General features: G+C 34.7%; 1 protein-coding gene across 1 annotated transcript in view; it reads right to left on the bottom strand.

The window, feature by feature from the left end:
- Positions 1 to 4,914: 4,914 nt before the first annotated feature.
- LOC106870815 (basigin) overlaps positions 4,915 to 26,877 on the bottom strand; it is a 33,601-nt gene continuing 11,638 nt past the window's right edge. Inside the window, exons 2-7 of the mRNA XM_014917036.3 lie at positions 14,639 to 14,917; positions 13,115 to 13,297; positions 11,257 to 11,343; positions 8,294 to 8,560; positions 7,231 to 7,366; positions 4,915 to 5,669 (exon numbers count right to left, since the gene is read on the bottom strand). Of these exons, the coding sequence (XP_014772522.1) occupies positions 5,609 to 5,669; positions 7,231 to 7,366; positions 8,294 to 8,560; positions 11,257 to 11,343; positions 13,115 to 13,297; positions 14,639 to 14,917 (1,013 nt within the window). The 3' untranslated portion in view covers positions 4,915 to 5,608. The remainder of the gene's footprint in view (positions 5,670 to 7,230; positions 7,367 to 8,293; positions 8,561 to 11,256; positions 11,344 to 13,114; positions 13,298 to 14,638; positions 14,918 to 26,877) is intronic.

The following is a 26,877-nucleotide window of genomic DNA, read 5'->3' as shown; positions in this document are numbered from 1 at the left end:
AATGAGAAATATAGAGATATTAACAAAAAAAAAAAAAAAAAGGAAAGGTGAGGGTGAAAGAGAGAAGCTAAAGTTAAAATCAGATAAAGACAAGTAGAAGTAGTTTGAAAGAAAAAGAGGGGGGGAGAGGGCAGTGATTCAGTTATATTACACTTCCAAAACAGAGTGTTGTACACCTACATCAACCACAGCTAGTTAATATATATATATATATATGTGTGTGTGTGTGTGTATGTATATATGTATATATATACATATGAATGTATGTGTATATATATATATATGTGTGTGTATATATATACGTATGAATGTATGTATATATATATACACATATATATATATATATATATATATACACATATATATATATATATATATATATATATATGTATGTATGTATGTATGTATGTATGTATGTATGAAGAAAGAACTAGGCAGGTAGAGACCAAAAGAGAAATAAGGAAAGACAGACAGAAAGCAAAAGAAGAAAATGAGAACAAGTTTCATCAAATATAGTTTCAATGAGAAAAAAATATTGGAACAAATCAAAGTTTTCAAGAATTTAACCAAACTTATGGTATAGTGTACCCACAATTATTATGGCCTCTCAAATTTAAACATGGCTGTTTGGTTCTTTCTTTCTTTCGTTCTTGGAGGATTTTTTTTCGGTTTTTTTTTTTTGTTTTTCAGGAATTTTTTTTAAAACCAGACACAGGAAGCCAATCAATAAAACAAAAATTTGTCATTTGTATTTTTCTTTTTTTTTTTTTTTTTAATAAATCAAAGAATTTAATCAATTGAAATATTTAATTAAAAAAAAAAAAGAGAGAGAGAGAGAGAAAAGAAAAACAACAGAAGAAATCATTTTGAGTGTTATTCCCACAAACATGCATTGCAATTAAAGTAATTATAAAGTAATTTACAAAATTTTAAAAAAAATTGTCAAGAAAGAAAGAGAGAACAAGGATGAGGGAGGAAAAAAAAGAGGTAGAAAACAGCAAAAATTGATAATAATAATAATAATAATAATAACCACTAAACAAAAATTGAGAGTAAAGCTAATCAATGAAATATTTAATGGAAATAAATTAAAACTTTAAGGTGATGAGAAGGGAGACAAAAATTAATTAATTTCAATATTCATTAACTGTTAACTCACTACATAAACAGAAAGGGAGAAAAAAACCCAAATCAACAGTATTGTGCTAGTGCCTTGTGTATGGATTTACATATATAAATTTATTATTATTATTATTATTATTTTAATTTTTTTAATTTTTGATTAGAGACATGAAAAATGATTGGTACAGAAAAACAATTCTGTAGAAATTTCAGAAATTTCAACCCCACCCCATATTTCGTCGTCACTAATATCTTTAAGAATAATACTGAAAAAAAATCAGGATGGTTTCAAACTAATAATAATTAGCACAATGCCACAAATTCGTGTGGGGATGGAGAGCAAAGTCGATTCTATCAAATTCAGTACCTCACTGGTGATTTTGTCGATCCCCACCCAAGGATAAAAGTGAAAATCTGCCTAATCTGGATTTGAGCTTAAGGTAATAACGACCCAAATGCTTTAACAGATCTGCCAATAATAATAATAATAATAACAATGGTAATTTCTACTGAAGGGAGAAAGCCTGAAATTTTGGGGGAAGGACCTAGTCAATTACATCAACCCCAGTGCTCAACTGGTACTTATTTTATTGACCCCGAAAGGGTGAAAGGCAAATGCAGTCTCGGCAGAATTTGAACTTAGAACACAAGGACAAGTAAAATGTGCCGATAAGCATTTTTGCCCAGCATTCTAATGATTCTGCCAGCTTACCACCTTAATAATAATAATAACAATAATTTCTAATTTAGGTACAAAGCCAGCAATTTTAAAGAGAGTTGGGGGGTGCTAATCTATTCATATCGACCCCTAGTATTTAACTGGTACTTTATTTTATCGACCCACCTTGGCAGGATTTGAACTCAGAACAAAAAGGATACAACTGAATAACACAAGATTTCTTATTCAGTTGAATATCGAGTCTATCAATCCAACACCTTTATAATAATAATGATTAATAATAATAATAATGAGTCCCTACATTGGTGTAAGACCTCCAGATTCATATAGGAGTGAAGTAGGGGATAGAGTCAATTTAAATAACCCTCTTTACATGACTAGCATATACTTTATTGACCACACAGCAGTATAATTAAGTAACGCAGGACACTGTGCTAGAGAGTCTGGCACTACCAATTTTACCATTCTACTGCCATCATCATCATCATCATCATCAATATTACAGTGGTTCAATATCAACTTAAAGTGTTTCAATTAGATCATTCATTTCTGAAAAGATTTTAATTCTAAAACGTATCTAAATCTACACAGGTGACATCATTATCTACCATGTTAATATTACATGTGATTATGTTTTATAAGATAAATTTCAGAGTGGAAATTTTATTGACTTTTTTTTCTTTTTTACTAATTAAAAATCATTAAAATCAACTCCAATTACTGTAGATATCTGTGGAAGAAATGTACAAAAAGTGTATTAAATTTGTGTATGTATATAAAGGGGTAGTATTTGTGGTTGAGAAACGCATGAGACTCTTCGTGTGTGTGTCAGCTGCACGGCTAAGAAGCAGAACACGCAAATCTGTCAAATTAATTGGGTACAATTCAGGAGAGACAGAGCAGGCAGAAGCCACTCCAGTGGGGGTTGTTAGGGTTAGGGTTTTCTGGTTAAAGAAATATGATTACAGCCAAGCCAAAGCACAGACCTCATTCATCATCATCATCATCGTTTAACGTCCGCTATATATATATATATATATATATATATATACACACACACACACACACACACGCACATGCTTACATACACACAGACACACTATCATCATCATAAACAGACACACACTTGCTTAATAAACAAGAGAAAGATTGCTCGATACATGCTGTAGAAGATATTTATCCGTATGAAGCTGGCAGTTCATCCCATTGCTACTCAGAGTTTTCTTACTGAATAGAATCTTTCAGGCAGTAATAGAAATTAATCATCTTGATACAAATGTGTGTGTCTATATATATATATGTGTGTGTGTACATATATATATATATATATATGTGTGTGTATATATATATATATATATATATATGTATGTGTATATATATATATATATATATATGTGTGTGTATATATATATATATATATATATATATATATGTATGTGTATATATATATATATATATATGTATGTGTATATATATATATATATATATGTATGTGTATATATATATATATATATATGTATGTGTATATATATATATATATATATATATATGTATGTGTATATATATATATATATATATATATATGTATGTGTATATATATATATATATATATATATATGTATGTGTATATATATATATATATATATATATATGTATATATATATATATATATATATGTATATATATATATATATATATATATATGAAGGTGCATGGCCCAGTGGTTAGGGTGATCCACTCACAATCGCTAGATCATGGGTTCAATTCCCAGATCAGGCAATGCATAGTGTTCTTGAGCAAGACACTTCATTTCCTGTTGCTCCAGCTGTAAATGGGTGACCCTGTGATGGATTAACATTCCGATTAAGGGGAATGTTGGCCTACTTGCCCAGCCAGTGGGGTGGCATCATTCAAAAGCCAAAAACGCAAAGCGCATTGTGACCAGTGGTGTATAACATCCAATAGCTTGGTCTATCATATGATCACGTGATATGTGTGTGTGTTTGTTTGTTGCCATCCCACATCTACTAAGTCCTGATTATTTAACTTTTTTTTACTTATTTTAGAAAAAGGTAAATTAAAATTTTGTGAAATCTCAAAATTCAAAAAAAAAGTCAATAATAATAATAATAATGGTTTCAAATTTTGGCCCAAGGCCAGCAATTTCTGGGGGAGGGACTAAGTCAATCCCAGTGTTCAACTGCTACTTATTTTATCGACCCCGAAAGGATGAAAGGCTAAGTTAACCTCAGCGGAATTTGAAATCCAAACTTAAAGACAAATAAAATGTCACTAAGCACTTTGTCCAACATGCTAATAATTCTGCCAGTTAACCGCCTTAATAATAATAATAATGATAATGATAATAATAATCCTTTCTACTAAAGGCACAAGGCCAGGAATTTGTGGGGAGGGGCAGAGTCAATCACATCAACCCTGGTACTTATTTTATCGATCCCCGAAAGGATGAAAGGCAAAGTCGACCTCAGCAGAGTTTGAACTCAGAACCCAAGATGGACAAAATACTGTTAAGCATTTCTGCTCCAGCATGCTAACAATTCTGCCAGCTTACCACCTTGATAATAATAATAATAATAATAATAATGATAATAATAATAGTTTTTACTTCTGTTGTTTCTTGAGTTAAATATTAGCCAATACAGCTTCTATTAAAATTATTCACTCAGGACTAACTGACAATGGCTCAATAAAATTAAGCCAAAAGAGTAAAACAACCACATCCAAGTATCTCCAGTTTTCATGCTGCCACAAACACATATACACACACACAAGCACACACACACACACACACACACATACGTGCGCACCCATGCACAACTTTTACAATCTTAAAAATAATAAAACCCTTAGCTGTCATTTAGTAAGTAATTGTATTATTGGTAACTCAAAATTGGACACCCAGAAAAAGACTAAAAAAAAAAAAAGCTAAATCTTTAGGAATCTTCAAACTGAAAACCTTTTTTTTTTGTTTTTTGTTTTTTGTAGGTGATTGCTATATGTCTTTTGTATATAGCCGTTTCTTATGCTTATAACCACAATATAAGTCAAGAATAAATTTTGATTTTTTTTTTTTTATCTTCTTCATGAGAATATTTTTTTTTAGAAACAATGTTTATTTTTTTTTTTTTTTTTAAGGGACAAATCAAGTATTTTTTTTTTTTACAATAGTGCATTTTAATCATTAGGAGTGGGGGGGGGCGAGCGAAAGGAGTGAACTAGTTTAAAACAAAAAAAATTTTGAAATTCACCAAATTTCAATTTGAATCCAAAGACATTGGTCACATCAAAATTTTTCTTCAGAAGAATAGGAAAGAAGAGAAAAAGATTCTTATCAGATTTTTTTTACTACAGATTGTGAGTACTATACAAATTATTTCATGATGGAATGTACAACAGGAGTTGAAGTGTGGTGGGAGTATTTCACTGAGTACTCACTTTTATTTTTTTTTTACATTTAGATTGAGTAAATGAATGAGTGAGTACTGACCAATATACAAGCCTTGTTTGTTATTTTTTTATTTTCATTTTGTTTTTCTTTTCTTTTGGTTAAGAAGATTCAACTAAAACAGGATGAGAAAGATAGATAGATAGATAGATAGATAGATAGATAAAAATTTTTTAATCGCTACAGTATCCAATTCTGAAATGAGATCGCAAAAAATCCATGAGGGAGGGAGGGGGTGTATGATAATAATAGTAGTAGTAGTAATAGTAGTAGTAATAATAATAACTATAAAAAAATGTAATCATTATAATAAAAGTTCAGTAGCTCTCTTTCTCTTTCTTTCATGTCCTGACATTTCTCTGCCGGATTTCATCTTTGCCTTTGTGATCTTTAGCATTTGGCCTAGAACAGAAGGAAAATATTGAGATAAAACAAATTACATAAAAATAAATAAAAAGCAAATTTTCAACAATCTTCATAATGAAAAAAAAAAAATTTTTTAATGGTGAGTTTTTTTGTTTTGTTTTTTTCTTGAATACTTTTTTTTGAAAAATATTCGAGAATTTCTCGACTACTTAATTTCTGAATGAGTCTGCTTTCTTATGGCAACAAATATACAATCTCATACATTTATTTAGTTTGCCATTCATCACCATATTAGGCAAGCACAGTGAAAGTTATCATTTGTTGGTGAAGCCAGAATAAGACTGAAACATGTCTAAAATTGCCTGCCATGCATGACTTTGACTAATAGTCACAAAATATATTGTCGGGAGTTCTGTCCTGTATTTGCTCATTGTCTAATGCTTATTGTTGCTCATTATACACTATTTTTAGTTAACCCTTTAATATTCCCTACATTAAATATGTTACCCCAAACTTAGCTGTCTGCCTATTTGTCTGTCTCACTGCATGTCTATTTTTAGTTCATTTTTTTTTTAATATTCTCTAAATTTAAAGCGTTACCACTAACTTATCTCTGTGTCATTAGGTCTCATCACATCTTTTATTTTTACTGGTTTCAATCATTAGACTATGGCCATGCTAGAGCATCCTCTTGAAGGATTTTTAGTCAAACAAATCAAGCCCAGTATTTAATATTCTTTTTTTTTTTCATTTGAAGTCTGATACTTATTATATCAATCTCTTTTGTACAACTGCTAAGTCATGGGGATGAAAAGAAACCAACACCAGTTGTCAAGCAGTGTGAGGACAGACACAAACGACACACAACAGGCTTCTTTCAGTTTCCGTTTACCAAATCCACTCACAAGGCTTTGGTCGGCCCGAGGCTATAATAGAAGACACTTGCCCAAGGTGCCATGCAGTGGGACTGAACCCGGAACCATGTGGTTGGCAAGCAAACTTCTTACCAGACAATTACACCAGCATTCATATTTTTTGCTGACTCTTGGGCAACCAGTGGAGCAGAGTCCTGGTCAGTCCCCTTCGTAATGTGATACCCACCTCATCTGCCATGATCATGTAGTATGTGGTCATCCAACATGATCATGTAGTATGTGGTCATCCAACATGATCATGTAGTATGTGGTCATCCAACATGATCATGTAGTATGTGGTCATCCAACATGATCATGTAGTATGTGGTCATCCAACATGATCATGTAGTATGTGGTCATCCAACATGATCATGTAGTATGTGGTCATCCAACATGATCATGTAGTATGTGGTCATCCAACATGATCATGTAGTATGTGGTCATCCAACATGATCATGTAGTATGTGGTCATCCAACATGATCATGTAGTATGTGGTCATCCAACATGAGCCACCAGCCCAGCTGGATCTTCTTTAAACAGAACACAGTAAGTAGGGTCTAACTTGAAAAACTGAGCAATATGGCCACCCAGTCTGAGCTGACACTCCTGAATCACACAAGTTACTTGTTTTATACAAGTGTCAGACATTGATTCACTGCTGACTCACCCCAGGTATACTTACATGTTTTGCTGGCCGGCTCCATCATAATCTTCCTCCATGTCTTTACTGCGTTTCTTCTCACATATAAAAATAATTATACATAAGATAACAACTTCAGCAACAATGCCAAGGAAAGGCCAGAGAGCAGCAAGTTTATCTGGAAAATAAATGATAAACAACATACAAGATAGACAAAATGGTTGTTTAATCTAATTAATTATGCAGAAACATGTCTCAAAGAAAGTAATTTCATGATAGATCATGTTTTTGAGAAAATAAAATAAGATTTATCTCTTTGCACCAAACAAGAAATCAACATAACAATTATGTGAAAATCAAACTTTCAATTCAGAGTTGCGATGATGAATATTGTTCTGTTTTCTGGCAAACACTACAAGGATCATCATCATCATCATCATTGTTCAACGTCCGCTTTCCATGCTAGCATGGGTTGGACGATTTGACTGAGGACTGGTGGAACCCGAAGGCTACACCAGGCTCCAATCTGATTTGGCAGAGTTTCTACAGTTGGATGCCCTTCCTAACGCCAACCACTCCAAGATAATAATATATAATAGAAATTCACTTAGCCTTAGAGGGGAAGAAGGATAAAATCTGACATAGGGGAAATTTCAAGTCAAATGCACAATACAACAGTAACTAATAAAATAGCACAAGCTTGTGTACTATTGGATAGAGGGGAGGTTCGATGCCTCAGATTTTAACCCTCTAGTATTCAGACTGGCCAAAACCAGCCAAAAATAATTCCCCTTGATTTGTTTGAACTGGCCAAATCTGGCCGTATCTGATTCCTGTATGAAATCGCTAAAAAAAAGAAAGAAATCACTTTATTGAATTCTCGTAGCTTTGAGATAATGCAAGATAAAGCCTTTTCTGCCTTTATTCAAGTAAAAATACCATGAAATTTTTGAGACTTTTTTTTAACATTTCAATAGATTTTAATGATCTGACATCGGCAAGAAGCAATTCCAACTTTGAAGGTTTACTCTTGATGATGTACAAGTCATTTCTTAAGATTATTTATAAATGAACGAAAGTTAAAAGAAACACGAAAATAACTTACCCTTAACACGAACTAGGACAGTCATAGATGTGTTGCCAATCATGTTGCTAGCAATGCAGATATACTTGCCCTTGTCCGAGAATTGAAGGTCGTAGATGGTAAGTGTCTTGTTATTCCAATGAATTCTTTGACCCTTTTCAAAAGTAACATTATCTCTTTTCCAAGTAATAGTTGAAGGTGGATAGCTCTGAACATTGCATTCCAATTGCAATTTGTCACTTTGTACCAAGTTACGAGACTTCTCAGTTGACTGAATGTAAGGAGCCACTGGAAATTAAACAGAAACAAAAAACATATTTACTTCAGTTTTTTCTTTCTTTTTTACTGCTTCCTCAGTCGTATATTTTCGACATACAAAGTGTTTCTCCTTCAACTCCACCCACCCACACACACACACACACACACAGCCACCATTTTCTAAGAGGATGAAATTTAGAGAACATGGCATCCATCTTTATGAGATATATGAATTCCCCAAATCAACAGTACCAAGACTTTAAACTAAAATAGACTCTCAAAACACCTAGATGACCAAAAATAAACATCTCAACTCTACCAATTCTATCAACAATGATAAAGGACTTTAATCAAACAGGATTCATTTTGTTAGGGAAGGACTATAGTGAATTGAATTGAACTTAGTATTTTACAGACTTAGTTTGGAGTTGGCACTCCGTCGCTTACGACGTCGAGGGTTCCAGTTGGTCCGATCAACGAAACAGCCTGCTTGGGAAATTAACGTGCAAGTGGCTGAGCACTCCACAGACACATGTACCCTTAACGTAGTCCTCGGAGGAGATTCAGCGTGACACAGAGTGTGACAAGGCTGACCCTTTGAATTACAGGCACAACAGAAACAGGAAGTAAGAGTGAGAGAAAGTTGTGGTGGAAGAGTACAGCAGGGTTCGCCACCATCCTCTGCCGGAGCCTCGTGGAGCTTTAGGTAGTTTCGCTCAATAAACATTCACAACACCCGGTCTGGGAATCGAAACCGCGATCCTATGACTGCGAGTCCGCTGCCCTAACTACTGGGCCATTGTGCCTCCACACAGACTTAGTATTTTAATGCAAAAGGGTTAATTATGGACCTCAGTAACACTCCATACTCAAGGTGCACAATGGGTGAAGGTTTGTACTTAAGGGATTCAAATTCATTGTATGTTACTCCCACATTTCTACATATCTTGGTCACAACTTCAACATGATGTTTGTGTGTGTGTGTGTGTGTGCGTGCGTGCATAGGCATGTATGTGCGTGTGCACGTGTGTATGCGTATGTGCGTACACGTGCACGTGCGTGTGTCAAGAGAAATGACAGTTGAGACGATTGACATTTGGGAAAGAGGAGACAGAGAGAATAAGTTGAGATGCTTGACACTTTCAATGACATCTTCATATTCCAACATAAAGAGAAAACAAAAAGAAAAAAAAGAAGAAAAACAATGAACAAACAAACAAACAAACCACACATCTTTCAGCCAATGAAAGAAGCTTAACTGCAATGAAAACAAAAAACTCTACAATTACAGTTAAGAATGTGTCAAATGCAAATCCAATGATGCAGTCTTTGATGATACAATAGTCCTTAATGGCAACAGCACTAGTTTTAATACGACATATACTTTGTCAAACAATACTTATGATTGCCTACATATTTAACATTTATTTTACATTCACCACAGTAAGCTAATGACAATAGATATTTGACCAAAAGGACATATAGATTCAAAGAATGCTCACCTTCTTAACCAAAATGTATTTAGTTTATAAAATTAATTAGGCTGCTGTTTCAATACCAACAAGACACTGCAAGCTTTTTAAGGATTTTTAATTTTAGCCTTAGTTCATTGATTATTTCATACAATCATACCAAGGTATCTATCATTAACCTTTTTGTTACCATATTTCTGTTGAGATGCTCTGTGTTTCTTTCAATTAATTTTAAGTATAACAAAGAATCTAGTAAAATAACTTAGTTATCATTAAACTGGTGTTAGGAACATAAATTGTAACCAAGGTTTGATGGAAGATTTTAATTCAAGACTTATGAAAATAAGACATCAGTACTCAAGAGTCAGAGCCGGTTTCAGCCAGGTTGGTGTCTATCATTAAGATGAGACAGATAAACATCATCATCATCATTTAACATGCCTTTCATCCTTTTGGGGTTGATTAAATAAGTACCAGTGAAACACTGGAGTCGATGCAATCGACTAGTCCCCACCACCCTAAATTTCAGGCCTTGTGCCTATAGTAGAAAGAATTATTAATCCCGACAATTGTTTTGGCACATCTAGCATTGATCCCTCATGGGTGGGACACTTAACAACTGGTTCAGGAGCATCCGACGGTGAAGATGTGTCTCATCAGGTGGTAAATAGATGCAACTCGCTAAGATAACAGCTTCACAATGTATCTTCTCATTTTGTAGAAAGAAAAACAGCAAAACGAAGGAAATATCTTCATTTCTATAGAATATCAAACTCACTGATGCAAAAAAGAGCTTTCAATGTTATAGCAATCTTAGTAATACCTATACAATGTTCAACGAAATTACTAACAATAAAGTAGAAAGCATCTGACATTTTATAAGCAGCTCGTGTAGTACAATTAGCCCCTACCACATACAAATAAATAAAAATCAATAGACACACAAAAATCATTGCTAAACATAGGAGAGTTGAATCATCAGTATAGAGAAAAGAAAATACACAGAAAACAAAATTTATTCTTGGAGATGAGAAAACAAACAACACTGTAGAATGTGAAGTCTAACCTATTAACAATTTGTGATGGAATCGCTCCTTGATTATCAGCAAATGTCAGGAGGCAGGGAAATGTCACCAAATATGTTTAAAGATGACATGCTTCAATTACAATACTGAATAGCAAAGGAGAGGTGGTCTGAAATGAGATGGGGTTGGAGAAGAAGCAGGCATTTGAAAAGGGTTACAGGAGACTTACTATTCATAGCAACATCGATTGAGAAGGTTTTGGTTGTTTTCTTTCCAACAGTGAACATGCATTGGTATAGCCCAGCATCCTTACGCCCTGAAAACAGAAAAAGACACAACAAAGACTAAGAATTGTTCAAAGGGTCTCTACACTATAATGAGAGAGAGAGAGAGAGAGAGAGAGAGAGAGAGAGAGAGAGAGAGAGAGAGAGAGAGAGAGAGAGAGAGAGACAGAGAGAGAGAGAGAGAGAGAAAAGGAAGGTTAACATTTTGATTAACACTTTAATTACTAGCTTGTCTGAGTCTGGCTCAGATTTTACAATACCAAAATACCTAGGTATTCTTTAGATTTCAATTAAAATCCTCTGACAAAATTTTCAAGACCTTTTGTTAAGTGATGTTCACAAACACTTATTTATTGATCGGCTATTTTACTAAAACACATCAAATTCTTGATCATTCCTGAAACATTGTGTTTCAATATAGTCATGAAAATAAAAAAATGAATCTTTCAAAGAAAAAAGTATTCTAATTCTAAATGAAAATATTTCATTTGTTTTTACCTTATTTTGGTAATACATAATTCCAGTCCCTGTGACTATTAGGAATATGTATCCCCAGTAGTCACAGCTTTGGACCCAGAGAGCTGAAATTTTGTACAAAAGCATTTTAGCTTCTTCTTATCCAAAATATAGTGAATTTATAGGATTGTACTTATTTTGTACTTATTTTAATAAATCAGTACTTTTATTTTAGATATAATCAGCCATGTATTACCACCAACACATGAAAAAATGAGAAATTTCCAACATTGTATCTATTGTTTCTCACTTTGTAAAATCTATTCCTTCTCTCTTACTAGATTATTGTCATATTAATCTTATTGTCAGATTAATCAATTAAATTAATAATCTACAGAGGAGGAGGATGTAGGTACACTGCAAGAGGTGCAACCTCCACACCACTCTAATCTTTGTTTGTCATCAACAATCCCAATTTTTCCCCTCATCCTCTTCCCAACAAATTCCTTGACGTTACTCAAACATTCCATCTGTAGCCATACTAGGCCTATATCACCAAGATTCCGTTCATGCATGACAATATTCACTAGAGGCAGCATGTCATGATTGTTACATGAACAAGCTGCTTGGTTTTCTACATTTAAAAAACAGTGACAGAAGAATTTTCTAATTTGCAGATTTCTTAATGATGAGATGATTACATAATCATCTCTCTTTTTTTTCCCCATCATTCTATCATGGTACACAAACCAGACGGTTCGACAGAACAGCCTTTCTTTATTTGTTCCTATTTTGCATCATATATGAGTCATAACTTTCCAAGGATTCAAAGTCCTTATTTTATTCATCTCTCACCCAGATTAACCTTCATTAATAACACCAGCATGGGCCATCTACAATTTTTTTCCACTGTTCTCAACTTTGGGTTGTCTCTTCTGCTTCCCAGTCGGACCCCTGATTTTTCTTTTAAGATTTTGTGGCACTGTGTCATGATTCCCAGAAAAAAGGACTTCCTTTTTCAGGTCTTGTTGGTTTTGAAGAGTCATCGAGATTTCAGTAACTTTGTTTATTTTCTAGGTTGAGAAACCCCTTTTTACCTCTGGGGAGAGGTGGTCACATTAATCTGACCTCTGACCTGTTCAGTATAGGAGGCCCTACCAGGATCTTGCACAACACTGGTACAGCTCTCAGGATCACTGAAGCACACAAATAACCATACTGTAGCAAGAACTGGACTTCACGGTGGCTTCCTATAGGACTTAACAGATATTACTTCAGTAAATTCAGACATTATAATTGAAGAAAAGAAAATGAAAAAGTAAGAAAAACTAAAAAAAGTGTATTTACTGGCTTTTGGGATTTCCAATGTATAGTTTTCATGCTCAATATAACGACCATTCATTTCGCTGATTTCTGATAACAGCTTTTGATCCTTGGTCCAGTTAAAAGAAACCAGATGATGCAAGTTTTCGGCCTCGCACCGGATAGTTGTTGGTTTTCCAGACACAACAGTTCCGTTGTATGTTTTAACTGCAACAAGACATAAGAATAATATTTTAGCAGACAATCATACAACAAAGATTTTTTTTTATTTTTTAAAGAATCAAATAAATACAAACAGTTGTTGTAAGAGATGGATTTCAATTTTGAAACTAGAGATTATTCTTCTATTCTTTTACTTGTTAGTCAAACAAATCGACCCCAGAACTTATTCTCTGTATGCCTAGTGCTTATTCTATCGGTTTCTTTTGCCGAACCACAAAGTTATAGGAACATAAACACACCAACATCATGATGATGGGGGACAAAGATACACACACACACACACACACACATACATATACGACAGGCTTCTTTCAGTTTCCATCTGCCAAGTCCACTCACAAAGCTTTGGTCAGCTCAAGACTATAGTAGAAGGTGTCACACAGTGGGACTGAACCCAGAACCATGTGGCTGGGAAGCAAGCCTCTTACCTCAGAGCCATGCCAGCACCTATAACTGGAATATGTTTCCTTTAATTGGATTAGTCAGTAGTTAGGCATGAGGCCTAAAGGTTAGGATATAGGGCACAAAATCACAAGTTCACAGGTTCAATTCCTGAGTATTCATTTCAGTTGAGTTGACTAAGTGCTAGAGCAGCTTCCTTTGTATAGGGGTTAGACAACAGTAGTATGGATACTATAGCACCATGATGACCATTTGTAGTGTCAGAGGTCAGATTAATAGATGTATAACATTTCTGGACACTATAATGCACATCAACATTATCAGTGTAATCATCAACTTCACATTCAGTTTTCTACGCTGTCATTGGTTGAATGAGACTTTGCCGAGGCAGCGTTCTATGGCTGGCTGAATGCCCTTCCTGTTATCAAGTTAGGTGTTTATCCTTAGGTCTTTTATATGATAAACAGCATAAACATTGACAACAAGGCTTTGATCAGACTGGGACAACAGCAGAAGACACTTGCCCTTAGTGCTGTGCAGTGGAACTGAACCTGAGATCAAATGGCTGGGAAGCAAGCTTCTTAATCACTAAGCCACATCTAAGCCATCTACCAATTTTTCTCGCATGGCATCAGTCAGTCCAAGGCAGGACACCTACCCACAGTACCATACAGCAAGCCATGTGGCTGCAGAGCAAACTTCTTACTCATGCCAGCAACTATAATACATAATACTATTAGAAAATAAGACTTGTGTGTTCTAAAAGGCCACAATCTCAAAGCTTTTCCATGATATAACCGTGTCAGTCTCAAAACACACAATTACAGATCAAGTTACTTGTACAAGTACAACACCGAAATAAGAATTTCTTTTAATTACTGATGCACAAAGACATTCAAAATTTGGATTTTATACAAGACTTACCACCAAATACAAAGACTTCCACTGATTTTGAGGAGTCGCTCAAGTCAATGCACTTATATTCGCCAGAATCATTAATACTCAGCTTCTCCTTTGTCAGAAATGTTTTCTGAATACCATTTACTTCCTCTTTCTTCAGATGAAAACCAGAACCCTCTTTAATATTTGTAGCGTTTATATACCACGTGATATTCCTTTTCAAGTTCGTATTAATACATGTCAGACTGAGGGCTGTGCCTTCTAAGTACATAACAGTACGATTTGGAGCAAGGATGTAAAAATCTGGAAAAGAAAAACCAAAATAAAAATTAAGAATTTACTTCAGAAAAAATTCATTTCATTTTTTCTTTGTTACCATACAATCCATCTTTGTCAGAGTATGATAAATTAACAGTATATTACTGGTATTTATTTTATGACAGACAAATCCAATGATGGTAGGTTTCAAATTTGTAAAACACAATGCACCTCAAACGAAACAAAATAAATCCTTTCCAGATTGTTCCCCTATATTATGTATTGTCCCCGCAATTCAAACTTAACAGATGTATTAAAATAACTTATTAATTTCAAAGAGAAGACTGAAGTGTTATAGAATAAGAAGACAATAGGCACAGACATGGCTGTGTATAGGGCATGTGGTAAGAAGTTTGCTTCCTAACCACGAGGTTCCAGGTTCAAGCCCAGTGCATGGTACCTTGAGCAAGTGTCTTCCTAGATAACCGCAGGCCAACAATATCCCATGTGTCACTCTACAATGTCACTCTAAAAATACACATTCACATCATTGAAATCTCAAAGCTATGAGATAATGGTACAATTATTTCAAAACATATCAATAATAAAACATGTATTAGATTTGACACAATAATCTGAACGTTGAAGGGTTAAATGTGTGAATGTTCAGAATAGTACAATAAGGCATATTGCCAAGTTTGCTTATGTTTCTGGTATCAAAGCTTAATTCTTTTACACTTTTTTTTGTTTTGTTTTTCAATTTAGCCATAACAACTGCCTTAGCAACAACAACAACATATGCTGTTAAATGTAAGTCAAAAGAACCTAATAAGTCACTGAACCGAAAACACAAAAAAACATTTCAGGTGTAGAATCACATTTGAGTAGGCAGACTTGGTTTCATTCACTCCCCGAAGTGGTATGAAGTGGAAGAACTGCTCCATCATGTCCCACCACCACCACCACAACCTCCTCACTAAGCAGCAGAGGGTTCTTGAATTTCATATGGAACTAACTTCTCTCACAGAACTTCTTTCATAAACATTATTAAAAAAAACACCCTTTTGGGGTTGGTGAAAGAAAATAACAGTCAGAGCATATGGACACGGCTATGTGGTTAACAAATTCCCTTCACAAATGCACAGCTTCTGGTTCATTCTCACTCAGCAGAGACTTCAGTGCTTTCTATTATAACCATGGATCACAAGTTTGAGAGTTCAATTTGGTAAAATGATTCTTTCATGTCTTTATATGGTAGACTGAATCCATCACCTGATTTAACACCAACATAGCTAAAAGCAATCAAAGTAATTTACCGTATGTACTAAAGTACAATAGAGTCTTCAACACAGTGTGACCTCCCTGCCACACACATTTTACACCTAAAGATAAGCAATGAATTTTATCCTCTAATGTATCGTTCGTATGTAGTGGTGGTGGTGGTGGTGTTGTTACTGTACTTTAATGCTAGATCATTTCTCATCCAGTACAACTACGATCAGAGACATTCCAACAATGAACATCATCTCTAAGACTAGGATCTCAGTTTTCTCCTTACCCAATCACAAAAAATCCCCCAGGCAAGGAGACAGTTTACTATTGTAAACCCAAGGCCATGAATTTGCAGAGACAGATACAGTCTGTCTTGCTAAACACTGGTATGTTTTTTAATCAACCAAATAGTAATGGAAATCAAAAGTTGATCCTCTGTAGGGTTTAAAATTAAAAAATACAGACGAGTAAAGCTAAGTACTGCTGTACATTTTGTTCAATGTTCTACCACTTCACTGTGTTTGTAGCCACAACATCTAAATAGCTTCTATCCTGCACCTCAAATAACCATATTATCTCACTCACACACACACACTTTATTTAATGCCTTTACGTATATTTTCCCAACTGTTGTACAGCAGCCATCATCACAAGTAGTCCATATTCAGAAGCAGAGTCAGTAGCTAATGGTAAGACTATCAGTGATTTGGAGGCACTTATTTCTGACAGCTGAGTGAAGTTGTAAGAAATATTTTGCATAGACAAAACAAATTAGTACACCAGCAACAGAGTTGAAATCATGACCATGGGAAGGTATGTCTAATGCCTTATTTAGTTAGGCAACTTGACTCAATAATAGTAAAAGACATGACTGTGTGGTAAGAAGCTTGCTTCCCAAACACATGGTCCTGGGTTCAGTCTCGCTGTATGGCACCTTGGACAAGTATCTTCTACTACAGCCCTGGGCTGACCAAAACCATTTAAGTGGATTTGGCAGATGGAAACTGAAAGATGCTCAGTGTGTGTGTGTGTGTGTGTGTGTGTGTGTGTGTGTGTGTTGAGATATCTGCAATAGTTGTGAATGAGGGTCACATCATGCAAGTGGCCTCCATTTCAAATCTTTCCTGTAAGTATTACCTGGTCATAAGAGGGGTATTACCTTACTTGGAAACAAGTGAGGGTTAGCAACAGCTAGGGCATGAATCCGAAGAAAATCTGCCACAACAAATTCCGTCCTGACCCATGCGAACATGGAAAGGTGAACATCAGAATGATGATGATGGTGATTCACATCCATAGCAGTCAACCAAATCTCTGATCGCTACAACACAATAGCCGTCATTACTCAGTTAATTAACTTTGATCATTACTATAGCAGTCAATATTCAGTCGATTCACTGGTCGCTACAACACTAGTGGTCAATATTCAGTCAACTAGCTCACAGGCCACAACTATACAACCAAAACAGCTCTCATTAGAATAGATGCAAACAAAAATAACAACAACACAAAAAAACTAATACTTCCAATAAGAAAGCTCCTAAATTTAATATAGTTAATGAATTCACCTGTCCTTACAGTAGGAATTATGCAGCATGTCTTGGCAAGCTTTACACAATACATATAAAAACAAAAATATCGTAGACACTTTGATGTTGGAAAAAAACCTTAACAAGATGGCAAAACACTCATTAATCTCTGACCTGTGCTCCATATCTTTGGCAAATTATCTCTTTCATGCACCAAACTTATTAACCACCACTGTCAAATGTAAAATGTTTCAATTTTGTCGCCATAGACTTTTCCCACAAGCAACAGCCTGGTTTATTCCAATATCTCTAGTTTTATTAATAATTCATGTTAACAACTGCATTCATAGTTTACAGATAAAAAGTAATTGATGAAAACACAAAGGAACAAAATGAGATATTTTAAAATGCCACGAAAAACAATGAAATTATAAAAATAACATAATAGCTATCAAGTAGGTTAGTTGCATGCCAAAACAGGGGGTGGGTTATTTGTTTGCCAAAACAGGGGGTAGGTTAGTTGCTTGCCAAAACAGGGGGTAGGTTAGTTGTATGCCAAAACAAGGGATGAGTTATTTGTTTGCCAAAACAGGGGGTAGGTTAGTTGCTTGCCAAAACAGGGGGTGGTTCAGTAATCAGAGTTGTTTATAATTTCTAAGTCCTCATTCTACTCACAAAATTACATATAATTAGCATGATTAGCAATGTATATTTATTTGTTGTCATGCTAATGAGATCGTGCTAAGTAAGTGGATATTAAATGACAAACAGAGAGTGAGTGAGTGACAGTAGGAGAAGTAAAATGAAGGGGAGTAGAAGTGTTTATCACACTGCCTGGTATGGTCAGTTATGGAAGCTGAGTGAGAATTGGCGTTAGAGGTTAGCTTTATGCTACTTTAACTCTTTAACATTCAAACCGGCCACATCTGGCCCAAACAGTCTACATGTTTAACGTTCAAACTAGCTATATCCAGCATCTTACACCTGCCCTGCAATGTAATTCTAAAAATAAACAATCATATCTTAAAAATCTCTAAGCTACAAGATCATAAGTGATTAATTTTTAAAAAATGTGAATAAATAAGCATTACTTTTGACAAAATAATCTGAATGCTAAAAGGTTAAGTAGAATGAAAAATATGAACAAACTTAATGTAGTGATCAATGAAAGTGAAAAACAGGGAAATCTGCTAGAAACTCAGTTGTACTATGAATATTGTGATAAAAGAACTGGTCTAATGAAAAATGCACATAAATCTTTCCAAGTTTTGTAAATAATGTTGTAATATTTTTATTAATACAATATCTTCATTTTTAATGTAGTTTTTATAACTTATTAAGAAACATTATTATTAGTGAGTGAGAGAACAGTGCATGCTGTCAAAGTGACCCTGGGGTACAAATATAAGAAGCCCAATTTACACATCATGACTACCCATCTGACAAGGGTACACCAGGCACATGCATCACAACCAAGGTTTGTTTAAGGATGATGAACGAGATGCCCATGTTTCCAGAGGTGAATTAGTCAAACCAACAAAGAATTCCTTTCAACACATGGCTATCTTGCTCCCCTACTACTTCTGTACATGATCAGAGATGCACCAAGGGACATGCTCAACTGGTCACGGTCAAGCAAATCTGTGATATTGAGCAGAATATTTGCTGTAGCCCACCACCACCACCACCACCATCATCATCATTATTATTCAGGCAGCAAGATGGCAGAACTATTAGTATATTGGACAAAATGCTTAGTGGCAATTTACTGACTCTTTACATTCCAAGTTCAAATACTGTCAAGGTCAACTTTGCTTTTCATCTTTACAGGGTCAATAAAATAAATACCAGTTACGAACTTGGGTACAGGGTCTCGATTAACTCCTTCCCCACTAAACTGCTGGCTTTGGGCCTTAATCTGAGACAATTATTATGTTATGACTATTCTGCTTTTGAAAAGCTATTTGATAGCTATTTGATAGCTATTTGATAGCTATTTGATAGCTTGCCAACAATATATTGCTGTTGTAGAAACTGACTCCAAGTGTATTAAATAAATCTTGTTTGCTCTCTACTTCAGTAGCAAGACTTTTTTAGTTTCGAGAAACTATTCATCCTTACTTAGAATAAAGGCGGAGAATTAAGCAATCAAATAAGAAAAGACATTTATTAGATGTCAAACAAAATGGTCAAAGTAAGTAACCACGGAACAGAACAATCAAAGTACCTTAAGTAGGAGATATTAATGGTGAAAAATATAATCTAGGCTAATTACTGAATCCACCATACATTCTGTGGAACAAAAATAAATCTTTTATCCATTTCAGTCATTAGGCTGCGGCTGTGTTTGCCATGAGTCGACACCACTACTTTTTTTTTTTAAAGCCTGGTACTTACTCTATCAATCTCTTTTTGCCAAACTGCTAAGTTACAGGCATGTAAACAAACCAACACCAGTTGTCAAGCAGTGGTGAGGGACAAACACAGACACAAATATACACGACGGGCTTCTTCAGTTTCCATGTACCAAATCCACTTACAAAGTTTTGGTCGGCCCAAGATTATAATATAAGACACTTGCCCAAGGTGCCATGCAGTAGGACTGAACCCTGAACCATGTGATTGGGAAGCAAGCTTTTTAAAATAAAAACAAAGTGGATGATATTAAATCAAACTACTTCTCATACAAATAGGTCTGGAAAGCTAATTAGTCACTTATGCTTATTCCTTTACATTGTTTTGAATTAATTATGCATTATCTTGTAGCTTTGTATGGTAGGTGTGAGAGGCTGGACCTGGTGGAATATTTTGGCCAGTTTAAATGCTAAAGGGTTAAAGTGATCTAAATAAAAAAAACAAAATTCCTTATTAAAAGTTTGTGTTAATTTGTTCCAAAAAAAAAAAATCAGCTTAATAATGACAAATCATTTTACTGTATTCGTTATCATTATTTCTAAGTCCACTTTCCATGCTGGTATGGGTTATATTCTTCATTATTTTCAAAATTAATTGAAAGAAATGCAGTATATTTCAGCACAAATATGGTAGCAATGGGTCTAAGCAGCAGAAAATCATGCCATAAATTTCAACAATAGATTAACTCCCAGTTTACCTCAAAATCCACTATAGAAAATGAGATTGTTTAGTTTAAGAATTCTTCAAATGTTAATTACAGCAACCAATAGGTAGTTATCTGAAGACTTATTACAGAGAACATATAAAATTATTCTTTTGTCTTTTCCTCAGGGGACATCCAACTCTTGCCCAATCTCATTTTGACATTTATTTTCCCAATACAGATAATTTTCCAGTGACAGAGTCTTATTCTCACAACTGTTTAGTGAAACTATTATCCTAATAACAACTATAGCCAAGATATCAAGTGCCAATTCAAAGCCTGTGTTTAAGTCATGCAGACCTGTTCCATATGCAAATCAATCTCAAAATAGTCAAGTACTCAACTTGGGCAGCACCAGTAGTTATTCTTTGGAAGGCAAACAGTTTGGTTCACCTTTGCACAGATTTTTCTACTGGATAAAATGAAGTCTCAAAAGATCAATCCCACCCTCTGCTTATTCCTGGAGATATTTTCAACAAGCTTAATGGTGGCTGCTACTTCACAGAAATTGATTTGTCTGATGATTATCTACAAATTTAATTCAATGACAAGTCAAGCTACTGTTGACAATTAATACACACAAAGGTCTTTTCCAATATCAAAGATTGCCATTTAGATAGAAAAAAAAATGGCTACAGTTATTTTTCAACAAATAATGGACACAATGATAGCAGGTATTCTTGATGTTATAGATTATCCAGACAATATTGTAGTAATTGGTTCAATGAAAGAAGTATTTTATTGATTGGATATTCTTTCCCGCAAAGTGAATTCATTTGGTTTTAAAGTAAGACCAGATAAATGCTGTTTTTGTTATGACATCAATAAAATATCTTGGTTTTATTATAAACAAAGACAGTTGCAAACCAGACCTAGAAAATGTAGAAGCTATTCTGAAAATGCTACTTCCATCAGATATAAGCAAATTGAGATTGGTTTTAAGACTTCTTAGCTATTACAGTGTGTTCCTACGTTTCATGCAATGCTTACAAAGACCTTTAAACCATCTACTTGAGAAAAACTCAAAACAGAATTGAATGCCTACAAGCTCAAAAGCTTTTGAGAAGGCAAAAGAATTATAACAATCTGATTTACTACTAACCCATTGTGACTCGAAATTAGAAATAATACTAGCTGTAGATGCTTTTGTGTTATCAGAGCTGTCATTTAAGTATTCCCAGACAGCACTGGAAATGTAATAAATAGCACACACTGCTCATACCTGGAGTAAAGCAGCAACAAATTATGGTCAAACAGAAAAGGAAGCGTTGGCATTTGTTTTTGCAGATAAAAGATTTCCTAAGATGGTGCATGGAAGACTTTTTCTTTTATTTACCAACCATAAACCCCCTTGTATCTATTTTTGGCTTGAAGGAAAGCAATCCAATTTACACAACAAATTGCTTACAAAGATGAGCAACAATGCTATCTGGTTATACCTTTCAAATTAAATACAAGTCAATGAATAAATTGAATAAAGCTGATGCATTATTGCATCTCCTGATGAATCAAAAAAGTTAGGCAATGATGGTGCTGTTACTGCTTCTATTTATGTTGAAAATGATATGCAAAACGTTTTATATACCACAACAGATGCTATTCCTGTGTCAGCAGATATGGCTGAAGACACAATAAGAAAAAATCCTACCTAACTGTTGGTTTATAAATAACAAAAAAATTGATTGACAAAGAAAACTATTCAAAAAACCTGAAACAGTTTTTTCAAAGACAAGAGTCTTTATCGGTCGTGAATAGTTGCTTTATGTTTGGAGAGAGAGAGAAAGTCATTATTCCTCAAGAATGACAGAATCTACTTTTAAAGCAATTACATATGGGCCACCGAGGTATAAATCATATGAAATCAATTGCAAGAAATTATGTGTTCTGGCCTGACATCAACAAACACTTAAAAGGGCCTAGCACACACTTGTCATAGTTGAGTGCAAACAACCAAGATGCTTAGATCTCTGATTGGAAACTATGACCAGTGCTAGAAAAACCAAGATACAAGATACACTTTGATTTTGGTGACCCTAAAAAATATTTTTTGTTACTAGTCAATGCCTTCTCAAAGTGGCCTGAAATTTTTACGATGAACATTATTTCAATTTCATACTCAATTCACAAATTAAGGCAAGCATGCAGTCGATTTGATTTGATAGAAACTCTAGTATCAGATAATGGACCTCACTTCACATCGTTAAGTTTCAATCAGTTTTTCAAAACCAAAGCCATGAGACATATTCATGTACCTCCTTATCATCCTCAGGTCCAATGGACAAACAGAAAGATTTGTTGATGCCTTCAAAAGAGCAATTAAATCAAAAGCAATAGGAACCACAACAAGAATAATACAAAAGTGTTTATAAGTTTTACAAAGTACGCCTTACAATTTTGTGCTTATTTTTTCAATACAAGTATTTTCCATTTTTCCAGTGACAGAGTTTTGTTCTCACTACTTACTGTTTAGCAAAATTTTTCTCCTAGTAACAACTACGGCCAACATACTGAGCAGAATTATTCGTTTCTTTAGTTATTTGATTACAGTGAGCTTCCACACAGTGAGTTTGAACCCAAAACCAGATGGTTACAAAACAAGCTTCTTAACCATGCAGCCATACCTAACCTTTGCAGTTTGGTGGGGGGGGGGGGGATACTGCCTGAACAGCTACTAAACATAGATGAAACACAAGCTAAGGAAGTGATCATCAAGTCTATTGGGAAATACACAAACACATAGATACACACTGGCATTTTTTGAAGTAGGTTAAAGATTTCTATCACATCAATGAACAATGTGTAATGTAGTTCAGTTCACTGTCTGTCTAAGTTTAAGGGGAAACGCAAAGGACAATAATATCCCGTTCTGACGTAATCGGATAAATAATCAGGAGTGGTCTTATCCATTTTATTCCACTTCATTTCCTGCAGATTCACTACGTAACACTTAAAAAGGAAAGGACAAGTAGTAAGAAGAAGTGGAGGAAAAAAGGGGGAAGAGAAGTTTGTAACAGGTTAAGGTCCTTGGAATGTCATTGTGCTTAAAGCAATTATTCCACGTGCAAGAAACTGTGACCATATCTCCCTCAAATACTTTCCTACTGCTTTAAAAATGTTTAAATATATGTAGAATAAATTGATAATGAATATGATATGCAAAAAAAATAGTTGGAATAGACACTGCCAGAATGCTAGTCAAATGATAAAATCTTCCCACGCCATGTGCAAATGCCATCAAGAGAATGACTAAATTACAATTCTACATGAAGGGGGCTTTAGAACCACCACAAAAGTAATGATGAACAAAGTCTTCATAACACTAACACAAACTCTTGACGACATTTTTCAGATAATCCAGAAAAAATCATGACTTCACAGGACTATAATAAACTATGCAAACATGACAAAAAAAATCTAAATAGTCTTCAATAGAAAAGGCATTAAAAACACTTTTATGAAACTAAAAGATTACATCATCACTCACATCATCCATGTAATAATTCTGGAAACACTAGACACCAACCATCATAAATTATAACATGCAAACATCAGTTTTTTAGCCAAAGCAAGCTTCTCTCACTTCTACAGTGCATGTCACTACATATACTCAGAGATATACAACACCATAATAAAAAAAAAGACACTTTCTCTCCCACTCAGCTCTGACAAGCATGAGAAACTCATACATCAGAAAAACAGCTACAACATGAATTAAAAGAGGAAATAGTGCCACTGGCCCCCAAATACATGCTGAAATACACCACCAATAATAAGTGCAGAGGTATGGTAACCATCACACACTGTCAGTCTGTGTTTTCCACTTTTAATGTAGCCATCACAAAAATCTATGGACATACTGGAACAGACTGGACAATGGAGAGACTATGATGTACAGTATAGTCTTGAGCTAAGTGGAAATTTAGGCAAACTAGGAATATATGAGTAGCACCTGGTCATCTGGCCGGCTACCAGCATGTAATGAGCCTGATCAACCAGTGTTGACCTAGGATGCTACAATTCTATGTAGGAGACAAGGAAGCCTCAACTCAGTTGCTTGACATGCTAGAAATAACAGTGAAACCACCCTCAAATCACACCCTATCATTTTAAAAGAAAAGAAATGACACCACATCAAACAATGTGGGACTAGATATACTGGAACATGGTTAATATGTGGTTTACAATCATAAAAAAGTGAAAGTAAATCGTCCTAAAACACCTAAAGTAAAATGCAATAGAAACCAGAAGAGAAAACTATATTCTATACAGGATGAAAACAATGACATTTGCAGGGGAAAATAGAGTCACCAAAGCAGAAGTGAGATTCATGAATAGATCTTCAAAACCTTTAATTTGTTTCACCACACATGCTAATGAAGACATGACATAAATAAATCACCACTAGTCCCACACTAGTTGTGTTTTGACAAGCATCCATTGCCCATCTATAGCCTCTGTATGAATACTGTCAACATCTGGATCAATAAAGTTCAGTGAATGGCAGACAACTTCATGAGTACCAAAGCTGCCGAGACCCACATAGGAAGCCCACCCATTCGATATCCAACAGCTTTATGAAATTCTATCATCACTTCCAATTTCTATCACAATTTACTTTCATTTTTTTGTTTTTTTTGTTTTCCTAGGAAAATTTGCTTTCACTTTTTTTTTTTTATGATGGCAATCTGCATATTAACACGCAATATTAACAGCTGCTTGATCAGGAATGATCCAGAGTTTAAAACACACAAAGCAGTCGCCATACCAAGCCTGTAAAAATGGTGGCTGTTGCTTAATATAATGACCTTCCCATGTCTGAAAACATATCTAATTCCATGTAAACTGAAATTAAAATTTTTTTTTTTTTCCTAACAAAAGGAAAGGACAAAAATATACAAACATATAAAGAAAATAGCTTTAAAAAAAATACATAGGCATGCATGCCTACACACACACACATCTAGGCCAGAACAGAGAGGTGGCAGATGTAATAATTGGTGGTAGAACATTAAACTTCTTATAAATTGCCTTTTTTTTTTGTTATGTTACTTTATTGTTGGCACATTCTGTATATGCATGTGTGTATATCTGTAACCCAAACGTAAATCATACAATGTATTTAGTTAGCACTGATTACTAAAAGTCACTTGAAATGGAGCCTACATTTCACATCAGTTCAGGGACAGTTATTACCAGCTTTGTGCAGACCTACACACATGCATGCATCACAATACAAAGACTACCTTAAATCTGATAAGCAAAAAGGTGATATTCATGTGGAAAGTTGGGGAGGTGGTTAAATGCAGTTGAGCGGACAAAGTGGAACCAAAACCAAAAAAATATTCAATGAGTCCAAGTCCCTAGTGTTCTGAAAAGTAGCACAGAAAACATACAAAACTGAAATGATCCACAAGGAAGGAAACCTCATTCAATTTGTAATTGAGTTAGATTTTCTAAGTCCATTCATATTAGCTGCTTTAAGTCTCCAGACTACCACAACTACTAACAATAACTTCCAGCACCTTGGACAAGTTTCTTCTACTTATAGCCCTAGGCCGACCAAAGCTAGTTGGTTGTATTTGACTGATGGAAACCAAAAGACGACGGTCATTTTATATAGGATGAACTAAAGAAAGCAAGCTAATGACAGGTAATCTGAAAGAACAAAAGTCTGCCAATCACATACCAGACACCTTTCTATTGGCGGTCTGTAGAGACATATGTCTGTACACAGTGCCAAATGTCATTATTCTGCAATGTATTTAACTGAGAGGAGACATTTATGTTGTAGTTGCAAGAAAATCTAGTAATTATCATGTGCTGGGATGAAATCTCATCTTCCTTCTGCAGTTCATTAGCAAGCAATGGTCATACTCAGTCACTGAGTTCGTTACCATAATACATAACTTGCCTTTTTCTCCGATGCCACTTTGATATCTCATCAAAATTGTGTATCTAATGTTGGTAACTTTGCTCAAAATGTTTGTAATCTCAACACCCTTGACCTCAAAAATCAAATGAAAATGAAGTGACAGCTAAAACTATCATTTACACACTTCTTAATCTGTTCTATGTCACAACACCTC

Source organism: Octopus bimaculoides, chromosome 15, assembly GCF_046866305.1.
Source record: "Octopus bimaculoides isolate indiv1 chromosome 15, ASM4686630v1, whole genome shotgun sequence".
In the NCBI taxonomy this organism is placed as follows: domain Eukaryota; kingdom Metazoa; phylum Mollusca; class Cephalopoda; order Octopoda; family Octopodidae; genus Octopus; species Octopus bimaculoides.
This window is presented reverse-complemented; position numbering and strand designations above follow the sequence as displayed.